Here is a 13580-nt window from a genome sequence, read left to right as displayed (position 1 = left end):
ATAGTAGCTCTTCAGTGAAGCTTTGGATCCAATATTTGAGTCACTTCATCTGTAAAAGAGTCCGTTGTTTATTTTCAAATCCAAACCACCGTCGGTGACTTTTATTACCAACATGTGTTGATGAGCTACTGTGATCACAGACGTGAGGACTCGCCGGCTGCTCTGAAGTCTTCACTCGTTGAGGAGCTGCACTCATTTCCTGCACGTTTTGAGACTGAGAGCCCGGTACCAACACCGGTGTGACCGTCTCGGAGCACGATGCCTGGGTGTGTCCTGAAAATGATGTGCTGAGAAACTGGGCCCTGCAGTCAACTCTATTTTCAGGCTGTCCCTAGCTCACTCCGTTGTCTCCGCCTGCTTCAAAAGGTTCACCATCATCCAACTAACTCTCCTCTCTGGTGATGAAGCGCTTTGAGAGACTAATAACGGCTTTTATCTGCCCTTCATTGTCCATCTCATTCGACCACCCTCGCTGTAATAGGACTGATGACGCCATCAACCACGTCCTCCACCCCACCCTCACCCACCTGGACAGCAGTGAAGGGACAGCGGTGAAGCCACTATATGTGGCTGATGTTTATTGACTCCATGTTCAACACCATTGTTCCTCACAGACTGGTCTCTAAGGTCGGGGGCCTGGTGCTGAACCCCTCACTCTGCCGACCACAGGTGGTGAGGATTAGAAAGTGCTCCTCCAGCCCACGACCTCCAGCACAAGAAGGCAAGGCAGCACCCATAACACCTCAGACGGCTGAAGAAATTTAAGATCTCCACAGCTGCAGAGGCCCTTTTATACTACAGCAGTTAAGTCTGTGCACACCGGGAGCACCACCCCCCGGTACGGTAGCTGCACCAATGTGGACTGGAAAGCTCTCCACAAAGTGATCCACTGCGCTCAACATACCCCCGGGACAACGCTGCCCACCCTGCAGGACTTCTACACCAGGAGGGGCACCACCAGAGCCAGGGAAATCTTCATAAAAGACATTCACCTGGCAATAAACCTCCAGTGGCTGCCATCTGGTTCACCACTCCGTTCCTGCATGGTCAAATCTGGGAGACTGATGAAGAGCTGACGAAGAGCTCCCAGGAAGAACTCTCCATTAGGAAGATCCAGAAGAACTCTCTGCCCCACACATGATGCTCACCACAAACGTACACCATTCATTCGCACACCACCAATCCATATCTATCTCACATGTGTGTACTCTGTTTGAGTCCTGACATCTGGACCATCCAAAGAAGGAATTGTCCAAACACTCTTTATCCAGATTTGTATCAATTCTGCTATGACTAAAGAGGCAACACTCTCTTTGGAGCCGTGGGGCAAAGAAATCAATACAACCAGGTGTAGAATTACTTCCCAAGTCATCTTAAGGTCATATTGCGATTTATATTTGCTGAAATAAGTCTTTAAGTGTTTAATGACCTCTGCTCCAATTAAGAGATTAACACCTGAGAATTACCTAAGGCTAAACCACTTCCTCTCATTATCCTTTGATTTTCTGTTAACATCTTGCATCAACAACCAATATTCAGTGATGGAAACGTATAATTTGGAGTGTGTGAGTGGGGGGTGTGAGTGGGGGGGGGGCAGTGGGTGGCAACATGTATGCATTGTGGGGTGGTCTCAGGAGTGATAGGTGCAAAAAAATATTTAGTATAAAAAAGATTAAATGAGCAAGAGGCACTGAGGAGGGAAGGGGAGATGAGGCTTGAGCAGACGGCTGTGTGTGTGTGTGGGTGGGCGGGTGTGTGTGTGTGTGGGTGTGGGTCTGTGTGTGTGTGTGTGTGTGTGTGTGTGTTGCACAGGCACAATGAGACAATAGATTACACATTGAGGGCCAGCTGAGATGGCGCCTATTGTTAATGGACAATAAGCACACACACATCGACTTTGTTTTTGGATGCATTTTGATGAATGGGTTGTTTGTAGCACCTTTATAAACTATATCTCAGAGATTAACAATAAACAAATTTTAAAAAATCCTGCAAGAATCTGTTTTGGATTGATTAAAATCTTTCAATTCTTTAATGAAATTCCTTGGGAAAAAATAATAAATGATGGGTGCCAATGGGTCAAATTACACAGGCTGCCTGTGGACACATGGCACTGGTTACTGCCATATAGTGTGGTGAATGAGGGTAAACTGAAACCACCTAAATCTAAGAAAGAAGAACTGGGCGCTGGTGGAGGAGAGAAAAAAGAAAGACATGTTTAAATCTCTGTCATGTTTTTTTCCTTTACTGAAATGTCTGAAGTGATGAGAAGCCCGCCCTTCCCCCCCGCACCTCCATTGCTTTCTCCCCCTTCTGGTTTTTATGGGAACTTATTCATCATTTCAATCATTTTTATGAATAACAGATGCTGCCGCTCGTTCTTGTTTCTTATTATGCAGCTTAACCATAACAAGCTTGGAAAGGCTTTGGTTTTGTGTTTGCAAGTGTAATAGTTGTAGGGGGGGGTTGTGGTTCTTTGCAGGAGAGCGTTTCCAGAATGTGGGGTCTGGTAGGCTTTGGCTACATTACCACTGGTTTTTTTTTGTTTTTTTCTTGCATTTGCAGAGACACATACCTACAGAGTAAATCCCGTTCTACCGGTACCAGAGGCAAATCAGCTCAGGATCGTCATGAACACTTTAATTTAATATAGATTTGCTTTTGTGATATTCATTTTTCCTCTTCTAGTGAAAGACCATCATTCTTCAAAACTCAGCTCACGACTCAAAATTTGTTCATGATGACACTGAAGTGGGTCAACAACACATTTTGCAGAAGCTGAACTTTAAAGATTGTAATTTCCAATAAGAGTGAAACGGTCATATTCAGTTTCCATGTGAACCCTGGGATTTGGCAGGTATGAGTCCTTGGAACCACATTATGATGAGAATACCAGAGTAATACTGAGATCCATTGAAGACACAGGCAGGTTTTTGAACTATGCTGGTGATAAAGTTACTTTTGCCATTGCTTCAATCCACACTAAAGTTTCAGCATTGGTGATGAGGATCTGGTCTGTTTAGCACTACTTTTACCAGGCTGAAATTTTGGCAATTGCTGTGTCGTATTTTTGGTTGCAACCACCATCCATCTGGTGATTGGAGTCCCACCTCTCCCTCCTAACTCGAGCAGATGATCACAGAGTGTTACAGCTCAGTGGGACGTCCAGACTAGACGAGCTTCTCTGCAGGAAGCTGCATAATGCTTTAACACTGCTCCTTCTTTGCCATCATGTCTGTCTGGCTGGTTGTTTGGGGGTGTACAGTATTTTTTGCCCCATGTGTGTTTAAAGTGCAGGAATAAAGGGTGACAGGCTCCCTGGTGCCGCTGGTGGTTCGTCAAACATAAAATCTTTGTAAAAATAGCAAGAAAGGCCCTTTGAAGTGAAATGAGGAGTGTGTGTTAGATAAGAGGGTGCAGATCTGATTGTATGCTGCTTGCTATATGCTTGTTCCTGAGGGGTGTGCTCTGCAGGAATAAGAGCGGGGGGGAGGTGGGCAGATAGTGAGAGGGTGTCCTGGAGTCAAACTCAGGCCTTGTGATGTTTTTTAATACATGTCTCAAAAGAAATGAAAGGACCAAGACCTGGAAAAGCATAATTTTCTGTTTACTAACAATTTGTAGAAATATGCATTAATTCTAGATCTGTCTTATAGGGGTTGGAGTTTGGAATGATTTCATACACAGAACAAGGGTACGTTAATAATAGATGTCAAAGAAATGCACTACTGTCTGCTTTCTTTGCTGACATACCGGTACATGGATACACTTTAACACACAGTGAGAGGGAAAGGTACTCCTCCAGGGTCCTGAGGGAGGTGTCTTCCACTGATAGTTGTGGTCAGGTGGTCTTTTCCAAGTGCTGCCGGGAAGTGGAATGTTGGCTGCCAGTCAGTCAGGTGACCTTTCCGTCATGTGACCGTGTGGTCATATGGTCATAATGGAAAAGAGAGTGAGAGGAAGAGGGTAAGAGGTGGAACCATGGCTGTTTCTTTGTGCTAATGGATCGGCATCATTGCCGCAGCCTAAAAGGCTAAGCTGTTACCCCATAACACACATAGGAGCACAATTCACTTAACAGCACACTGAAGCTTTCAGGCTGTGTGTGTGTGTGTGTGTGTGTGTGTGTGTGTGTGTGTGTGTGTGTGTGTGTGTGTGTGTGTGTGTGTGTGTGTGTGTGTGTGTGTGTGTCATATGATATAGTTGAGGCCTCTGGTTATGCAATGTGACAATATGAGATCGTAACCCTCAGAGATCACCGTAGTGTCTGAAGCAACTCTCACTGTTTTTTTAAACCTTCCATTGCCTTGCATGTTATTAGTTCTGCCTGACCATGTGAAACCATCAGAGCTGATCTTTTTAATTGACTGGAGAGGATTTTTAAGTTATCTAAGATCCCACACCATTAAGTGCTTGATGTCAGGTGCTGTAGCTCTTACATCAATAAAATGCTGAGACAGATTCATACAAATCTGTACATCTCAAATAATGTCAGGGTAATGTTGGTGTATTGAATGGCCCAGTAAGCTCAGCGGGGGTCTTGGTAAACAGTTGCCATAACAACATTATGTGAAGTGATTTTGAATAATGAGGTTGACCTTTATAATCACTCAGTTTGTCAGAACTGTCTGTGTTTCTGATCTGGTTCACTTTCCTCTGATTTCATCCTCTAAAAGGGCCACAGATGTTACGAAATGTTCAGGATATGTGTCACAAAAATCCTCTGAAAACACATTTCTCATTGTTCTGGGTTAATAGAAACGTCTCTTTCATAATTCCAAATTTTAAATCTGGTGGACCCTTTTTTTCTAACTGGATGACGTGAACAAAATAGGATCATATTTGGGTGAAAATACTCCCCCCCTCCTCCTCAGAGGTTCTTTTGATTCTATTTATTTTAGGAGCAGTGATGTGCTGAATGTGTCATCTCTGGTTATCCACAAAGCCAATGAAGACACAGAAATGTTACACAATAAAAAACATTCATATGGTGAGCAGCCATGTATGTGCATGGCTGCTCACCATATGAATGTTTGTTACATTAAGGGATGAAAGTAAAAGTAGCTTAAAATGAAAACACAAGCTAGACACTGTTAAACGCTTGACATCATTTACACAGATACACACAATCACAATTCTTTACGACATCTGAGCCGCCAGCGCTGCCCTTTGCATTGGTGTTTATTATAGTATCAGTGGTAGTGCTGGAATGCTCATAAATTGTTATGCATGTGCGTAGTTCTTTTCTAAGAAGCTAGTCTTGAACTGGATGGAAGAATGTAGCTCATAACCCCGGCTCGTCTTGGTCAACCGGGTGGCCAGTTAAAGCTAGGAGCGAATGTTATAAACTACGGGGGGCGTCCAGAGAACTAAACCATTGATGTAAGATTTGTTCCTGGAGATTTGAACTCGGGAATTGGTGGGAGGCCACTGGAGAGGGAATGGAACCTGATGAGATACGTGCCGTCTTGTTGGTTAATCAGCTTGTGTAACAGAAATTTGAATTTTTTTTTTGCACATACCTAAAGTCTGTATTCATTTACAGCTGTATGGGTTGTACATTGTCTGTCATGCGACCTTTATGCAGCAGACTTGCACCTGTATTTGCAACATCAATTAGAAAACATAGCTATTCATCGCAACACTAGCAATGTACGGATTTTTTTTATCTCCTGTTTTCCTACATCCTGTCTTGATAAGCCAGTTCATCACATAGACAAGATCTCTGCTGTACAAGGAACATACATCAGAATCCAGACTGTAATAGATGTGTGGGTTCTTTGGAGTTGAGATTAAAGGACAGTCTGCTGTTTCATCACTCTCCACATCACTCTACAGTGTTTGTTTTTAATGTTTATGGCACCCTTTTATGACACCTGGTTTCATATTTCATCTGCATTTGTATTCTTAGACTGGTTTAGGGATCCATGCGTGAACTGAATAGTGATGGTCATGTTATTAGACAGTAGCTTAATGTTTTTTGAGCGTTTTTACATAATACTGTCTGTTTGTTTTTCTCTTGTCTTCCTTTTCATCTGCTCTTCCCATCATAATTTGATTGCAGTTGCTCTCGTGATTATCATGCTGCGCTATTAATAGAAACATTTAATTTAAATTAATGACATCTACCCTGTTGATTGCAGATGAACCTAACTTTTCTTTCGTCTTCTCCCATCTTGTGCTAAGGATCGTAAGCTGTCCAAGTCAGAGCGTCAACGCTTTAAAGAGGAGGCTGGGATGCTGAAAGGTCTGCAGCATCCCAACATTGTCCGCTTCTATGATTCCTGGGAAGGACCTTGCAAAGGAAAGAAGTGCATCGTTCTGGTCACTGAACTCATGACGTCCGGAACGCTTAAAACGTAAGTGCCGATCAATTAAATTTGAAAAAAAGGGTTCAAAATTTACGGCAGATATTCATAATTTCTAGGTTCGGTAAGCAAGCCGCTAAAAAGAAGGTAGAATTTCCGGCCACTGGAAAGCAAGAGCAACCTCATTTTCATGCTATATTGTGTGAGCCACCAAGGTGCCAGGCACAATCACAGCTACACACTTTAAAACACCTCATTACCATTTTTTCCATTCTAACATAGAATGACTCATATGTTAACACTTGGTAGAAATTTTAAAAACGACAGGCACCTGCTCGTCCTCTTTTCTGTGGCCTGTTGCTGTGGGGTTGTGTCCGCTTCATGTCCCAGATGTTCGTGCTGAGCGCTTTTCTTCTGGGGTCAGCTGGTTTGTTGCACTCATTAATAAAGTACATTATACCGGTTTGTTTGTGTGTTATGAATTGAGCATCAAATATACTATACAATACTGCCTCGGTTTAGAACTATCTCATCCCCCTCCCTCGTCACACAACTTGAGTGTGGTGAATCGATACAACCGTGGCTGTCCTTGTCCATACTGTGAGTGCGCACAGGCCTGTATCCGTGTCCGTCAGTGCAAATCCAATTGTTGCACTCCTGTCACAATACTGGGCTACATACGGGGTGTGCCTTGCGTGGTATTCCCCGTGCAGTGCAGCATGGGACATTGACTCACCTGCCAGCTGCTGCTTCTGCTGCAGATTCCTCTCATTCCGGACGGCAATAGAAGGGGGACCAAATGAGGCTTAATGGGGGTTTTGGGTAAATAACTGGACAGATATGTGGTACTGTTTCAGAGTTTTTAAACATCAAAATTAAATGAAAGCTCCTGTTGAAAGGAATAAAGGTAAATCCATTTGTCCAGTTTAAAGGGAGTATGGTGAGATACCACTAAGCCACCTGTTATTATGCTTATTAATCCAGCAAACTAGAAAGAACAGTGGCGCCCTCCAATGGAAGGCCATAAATCTTCATAAATTTGTTAAAGATATTCTTTAGGTTTTACACATTGTGCTTGATCAGCAACTTTCACGCACACTAGCAGAATCAGTGTGCGTTTGACAAGCGTTTTTAGCACTAAGTTGCATGATATTCAGACATCGTGTACTTATGTTTGCACTTGGATGGAAGCTGCATAGGAATTTGGCCATCGTCCAGATGAAGACTCAGAAAGGAGAAGAGCCTGTTGACCACTGAAGTGGTGGAAAACACAAGAGAGGACGGGAAGGAGGATTGATTGGGCAGCAGGGAGATGGTGCAGATGGAAATACTGGGCAGCACGGCTTAACAGTAGAAGCTTCTTATCTGTATAGAGGCCCACTGGCATTCATGGCTACATTTTAATGCTTCACATCAGCATAGTTTTGTGCTTATTTATAGTATTTACGGGCAAAAAAAACATCCAAGCAAGAGAGCGAGAAGCTGTATTTATGGTGGCAATTCTGCAGCTGGTGCCATGGGTTTAAACTTGTGCCAGCACCGATCAGACATTATAAGTGTGAGAAAGGAGGCAGCAGATGCAGGAAGGCAGAGAATGGTGATTGGAATGAAGTGCCGGGGGGAGGGGGTGGGGGGATGCTTTGTTGTGAGAGACACTGTATATGGTAGTATGGGGCTGTGTTGCATTAAAATAGTTTCAAGCTTATGTTACACACATGCGTTTCTAAGTTCAATCCAAAAGTCTTTTATTATGTTCCAGAGATTTCTGTTCAAAATGTCTTTGGAATAAGATTTTCCTAAACAGGCTAAAGGCCCATAATTGCTACTTCTATCAATATAACATCAATCAAAAGAGATTTTATGTTTTTACTTTGATTTTCCTTTTGTTTTAGACTAATTGAATATCAAAAAAGGAGGAAAGAATGAAAGCACATGGGATTTTTAATCTTAGTATTCCTGTTGTGGTGAAATTGAGTCAAAGTGCTCAATTAAAAACGTTCTGTAAGGGTCATTGGAGGATGTCCCATCAGTTCAGTCTGGTTCTGGCTCGGTTCAGAAGGAACTATGACTTCAGATTTGTCTGAGCAGCTTGTCGGTTAAGACAAATGATGCCCACACCAGCGGACCATAGTGTTCGTGTTCCTCGGGCTGCTGATGCTGGGTTGCAGTGCCATCTGGACTAGAAGGCCAACAACATTCTGCCGCTTACTCAAGCTCTCCGTAACCAGATTGAAGGCGAGCTCAGCTTAACCCTTGGACACTTTAATTATTGTTGCAAATAGATCAATGGAAAAATCTTTGATTTCCAAGACCCAAAGTGCTTTAGCGAATGACAGCAAATAAAGAAAATACAATTAAACAGCAATCACTGACGCTGCAAGACTCTCACATACAGCAGAAACAGACAAAGCTGATTTGTTGCGTAGACTCAAGATCACTGGAATGTGTCTTCCTGCCTCATCTCCTCTCCCAGACATTTTCTAAACTATCTTTTACCTCAAACCAAATTCTTTTCCAGCTCCGGCTGTGCCTCGTTGGCTTTCTTAGTACTTAAGAACCTTATGAACCAGGTGGACACCATGCTCCAGACCGTCCACATATGTGGATCTGTCCGCCTGGTGCTACTCTGATGACGTCCATTTGCGTGACTACTATTGTTTCTAAGCTCATAAAATGTGACGTAAACACGGATTTACAGTTTAATGTGTGCGCTTTATTTGAGCGTCTGTCAGCATTATTTGAGAAATCATGTGCTTGTAATCTACGTTTGTTGTCTCGGCTTTCATCTTTAATTGAAGCTTTATCTGTGTTTCCGTCTGACTTATCTGTCCCTCCATGCCTTGCTTCAGAATAATTAATTCCTTCTGAATTGTTTTCACCCCTCACAAAATGCTGCTGCACTGACTATATAAACTTTTGAAAGTCACTTCTGTTTGTTTGTTTGTTTGTTCTGCAGCTACCTGAAGCGTTTCAAGGTGATGAAAATCAAGGTTCTGCGTTCGTGGTGCAGGCAGATCCTCAAGGGTCTCCACTTTTTACACACCAGAGCCCCACCCATCATTCACAGGGACCTCAAATGTGACAACATCTTCATCACGGGACCCACGGGCTCAGTAAAGATCGGGGACCTGGGCTTAGCCACACTAAAGAGGGCCTCCTTTGCCAAGAGTGTCATAGGTAGGAGAGCACAAGCGTCGAAATCTAAAAGCTTAGCCACACTTAACTGTCTATAGTTAGACACACAGCTATATGTTAGAGTTGAATGTTTGGATTTGTGTGTAAAAACTGATATAATTAGAAGAGAGATCCACACACTAACTGTTTGTACAAAGTTATAAACACAGCACGGCTATATATCCCTGAATGTGCAGCTTTAAAAGCAAGCCGCAGATATTTGACAAGTGAAATACTGTCAGTCCCCCTGTAAGCCAGGATTAGACTGTCTGGAGATGTGGTGGCTGCACTCACACGGGTTTGTGCAGCTATCTTTGTGTAGCATTTACAGTAACTTTCATTCATTTGTGTAAAACACACAACCCCCAACCTCAACCAGCCTAACTTTAACCTTTGACGAAACCCAAACTACAAGTCTTCTCACAGATGTCACAGGTATGTAGGTCATTCAGGTGCCATCCTTTTCTTTTGTTCGGCTTTGAGATGGAAGATTCTTGAACGCACCTGGCACCCAGGCCGTGAGAAACTTTCTTCAGCATTTTTGTGTGTCTTTCACTGAGGAGAATCATCAAATTGGTCCATCCGCTGCCATAGAGCCCAATTTTGATATAGAGCTGCAGCAGTGGTTGTCAGTTTTAAACTTTCTCCATCTCCAAACAGGATCTCTGGAGCTCTGTCAGAGTGATCTTTGGGTTCTTAGGTACCTGACCAAAGCTTTTTGGATCTCCTTTTGCTCTGATATGCACCACGAACTGAATGGCCTTATTTAGACTGGTGTGTGCCTTGAAAATCTGGTTTAGCCCTTTTAATTCAACATAGTTGGACTGTGATGAAGATGTAGAACCATGTGAAAGCTAAACAAAAGGAATACACATCTACATGACCTACATGAGTGTGACAGCAAGGAGTCAGGAGAGCCACGTTCATGCGATACTTCAGTTTCTTTTTTTAGTCATTTGCAGAAATGTCTTATATTCTGGGTTTGGGCTGTACTCGTGAGAAGAAATAGCTAAACATTTCTGTGTGAATACTTTCTGTACCCACTGTATGTGCGTATACTTGCAATAAACCCCAGGCAGGACTGATATCCTTGAAGTCCCACAGCTGTTTCACAGACCTCCAGTATTTGAACAGTTGGGGGACATGCAGAAAGACGCACACATGGGTGCATGTACACACACATATATAACCCACACACACAACTCCAGTATGTGGCACCAATACAATCCAGCTGTGGTTTTTTTTTTTAGGGTTTAAGTGAATGTACTTATCATAACCATTTATGCATGTGTTAATTAACTCTGGGCAAGTATATAAAGTATGTGTGTACATCTTAAACTGTAATTACTTGTGGCATGCTCAGTGAACATATATCATTCATACAATGCTTATAACGTATGTTTAGCAGCACTGGTATGTAATATCCCTTTACTTCTTTTTCCCTAATCACCAGGAACGCCAGAGTTCATGGCTCCAGAGATGTATGAGGAAAAGTACGATGAATCTGTCGACGTCTATGCCTTTGGAATGTGCATGCTGGAGATGGCTACTTCTGAGTACCCCTACTCAGAATGTCAAAACGCTGCCCAGATCTACAGACGCGTTACAAGTGTAAGTCTTGTGCATTACAAGAAATCATCAGCGTGTGATAAAGTGACTGTGAAGTGACTCGTTTGCTCTCACAGCCACTCTCTTCTGGAGCAGCCGCCCTCCCGCACTTGTTTACTGAATGTAATAATAAGTTTGGCATGAGCTGCAGGGTATCCAGTCATGATGTTTTTGCACCAAACAACTTCTCCCCCCTTTATTCACTTTCCTGCTCTGTTTTGCAGAGTAGAAGGAATGAGTTGAACATCTCTGAATTTTAAAAGCAAAAAAAGAGTCTTAATAAGGATAGCTCACAATTTCTAGCGTTGCTTTTAACTGCCAGGCACAAAACAACACCCAAATTGCTCCAAGCCAGTTTTCTAACATGTCCTACTTTTTGTGATTTAAATGAGTGAGTTGGTCGGAAAGACAGAAGGAGAAAAAACCAAAGATGCAAACAAACGGGTGGATAAAACACCAGATGCAGTCATTGGCTGCTTGAATTTGAGTGTTGTCGAGGTCGTCACCCCCAACACGCAGACGCACTCAGACAGATTAGATCTGTCTCCCTCCGTTCCTCGGGCACAGATTTCAGCTTCCTGCTTTCTGACACTGCTGGTCTCCCGTAGTTCCTCGTTTACAGCTGACATCTTTTCCTTGAAATCCTTCTGGTTTTTATGTTGTAAGCAAACCTGGGGGCAATTTAGCTAATTATATGCAGCTTTTACACATATGGAAATTATAAGATTCTCCCCAAATGAGTGTTATTTCTAAAATGTGCTAAAATGCAGTTCAAAGTCTATCATTTAAAACTGCCATGGCTGCAGTTCAATTCTTTTTTTCATTTATTTCATGAATATACATTTCAGTTTCTGTATATTTCCATTGCAGTAGCTGGATTGATAAAATCCTTTCAGCGGCTATGATCCATACTCCGACAGGGAAATTCAAATTGAAGGGATTAGGATTAGGCTGTCACAGAGAAGATTCAGTTTTCTGTCTGTCTTCGGTTTTCTTTCCTTTTCTGTCTCCAATCTCCAAGGCATCATTTACATATTAAATATAATCCATATGTTTCGATCCATACATGTGCCTCTCTGTCCCGCTGCCTTACACACCCACAGTTAGTCCATCATAAGTGATAAATATTGTAATAAAATACAAATTTCTGAAGAGCTTCTTAGGAATGCTTTATCCAGGTAGCAGAACATTAATTAACAACCAGCTTAATTTGTCTGTATCTGTTAGTGTCACACACACACTAACTACAGGGTGCCTGAGTCACCTGCTTCCTCTAATTTCGCTTCCTAATCCATCTCTCGGACTTTTTACCCTCCACAGTGAATGAGTGAGGCATTCATATATTTTCATAACGGCAGCTTTGCACCATTTATGTGATTTCTTAACAAGGCAGCAGCATTTTACTCATCTCTCTATAGATAGTGGTTAACACAGTGGTTAGTATATAAAGTACCGCACTACACAGATTTGAACTCGCATATTCTTGTTTTTCTCTTTATTTCTATCAGGTGTTCTCGTTTTCTTTATTTCTGTCCTTGTGGCTTTGAATTAAATGACACTGACACTGGTGACGCCGAGTCAAAACATTGCAATATACTTAATGCCTCAGCTGCAGTAATTTTGTTGATGCAGAGAGCCTCATGGAAAATTCCTCGCCTCCAATCATCCTTGTTAAACCCCACTTTCTTTGCCTTTCATTCAATTTGCTTCTGTCAAGCTTAATGCCATTACTTCCACCATCACTCCGTATTTTCCCGGGTTCTCTAATAGGTGTGTGTGAGAGAGTTGGTTATGTAATACTCATTTTGGGTAGGGGTGCAAACAATCCAAGAGAGTAACGTTTAAAAGGGAGGACGGGAAGACGAGGCTGGAAGAAAATATCTGTAGAAGGCACTCATTTATTTTATCTCAAATAGGTTTAGATAAAGTTGTCTGTAAAGGGGCCACAGTCGATTTATAGATGTCCGTCTGTTGAGGTAAGATGAATAATGCTAAAACTGCCAAGTTTGGTGATATCATTTGATGCCTTTTAAATATTTTTGCTTCATATTTACTCTTTTTTTTGGTGCATTTCTTTGAAATATACTATGCAAAACCCCTATTTATAATGGGTAAAATCTGCAGTGTATATTATGGGCAGGCAGGACAAACTGACCATATGTACATTGAGTGCTGTTCACTTAATCCCTGCAGGCTTAACTGTTTTCTACAGTGCATGCCTGCGCGTATTTCTAAGAAATGTTATGAACCTCCGCTGCTCCTGTTTTGTGTGTGCAGGGAGTGAAACCAGGCAGTTTTGACAAGGTGGCCATTCCTGAAGTGAAAGAGATCATCGAGGGCTGCATCAGAACAAACAAGGACGAGAGGTGGGGCAAAAAATCCAGGAAACATCATGCTTTTTATCCAGTGTTGTGGTTTCAGTAGACGGTTACATTCAATCTGGCGCCACTACAAAAGGACCAATGAAATCTATTTCTTAATTTTATTATA

General features: G+C 42.4%; 1 protein-coding gene across 1 annotated transcript in view; it reads left to right on the top strand.

Moving 5' to 3' along the window:
- Positions 1–13580, top strand: part of wnk1b (WNK lysine deficient protein kinase 1b) — a 55093-nt gene that overhangs the window by 19864 nt on the left and 21649 nt on the right. Inside the window, exons 3-6 of the mRNA XM_029825873.1 lie at positions 6187–6359; positions 9265–9485; positions 10936–11093; positions 13368–13456. Coding sequence (XP_029681733.1) covers positions 6187–6359; positions 9265–9485; positions 10936–11093; positions 13368–13456 — 641 coding nt within the window. The remainder of the gene's footprint in view (positions 1–6186; positions 6360–9264; positions 9486–10935; positions 11094–13367; positions 13457–13580) is intronic.

The sequence above is a fragment of the Takifugu rubripes genome, chromosome 18, assembly GCF_901000725.2.
Source record: "Takifugu rubripes chromosome 18, fTakRub1.2, whole genome shotgun sequence".
In the NCBI taxonomy this organism is placed as follows: Eukaryota; Metazoa; Chordata; class Actinopteri; order Tetraodontiformes; family Tetraodontidae; genus Takifugu; species Takifugu rubripes.
Note: the sequence above shows the minus strand (reverse complement) of the source record. Positions and strands in the feature narration are given on the sequence as shown.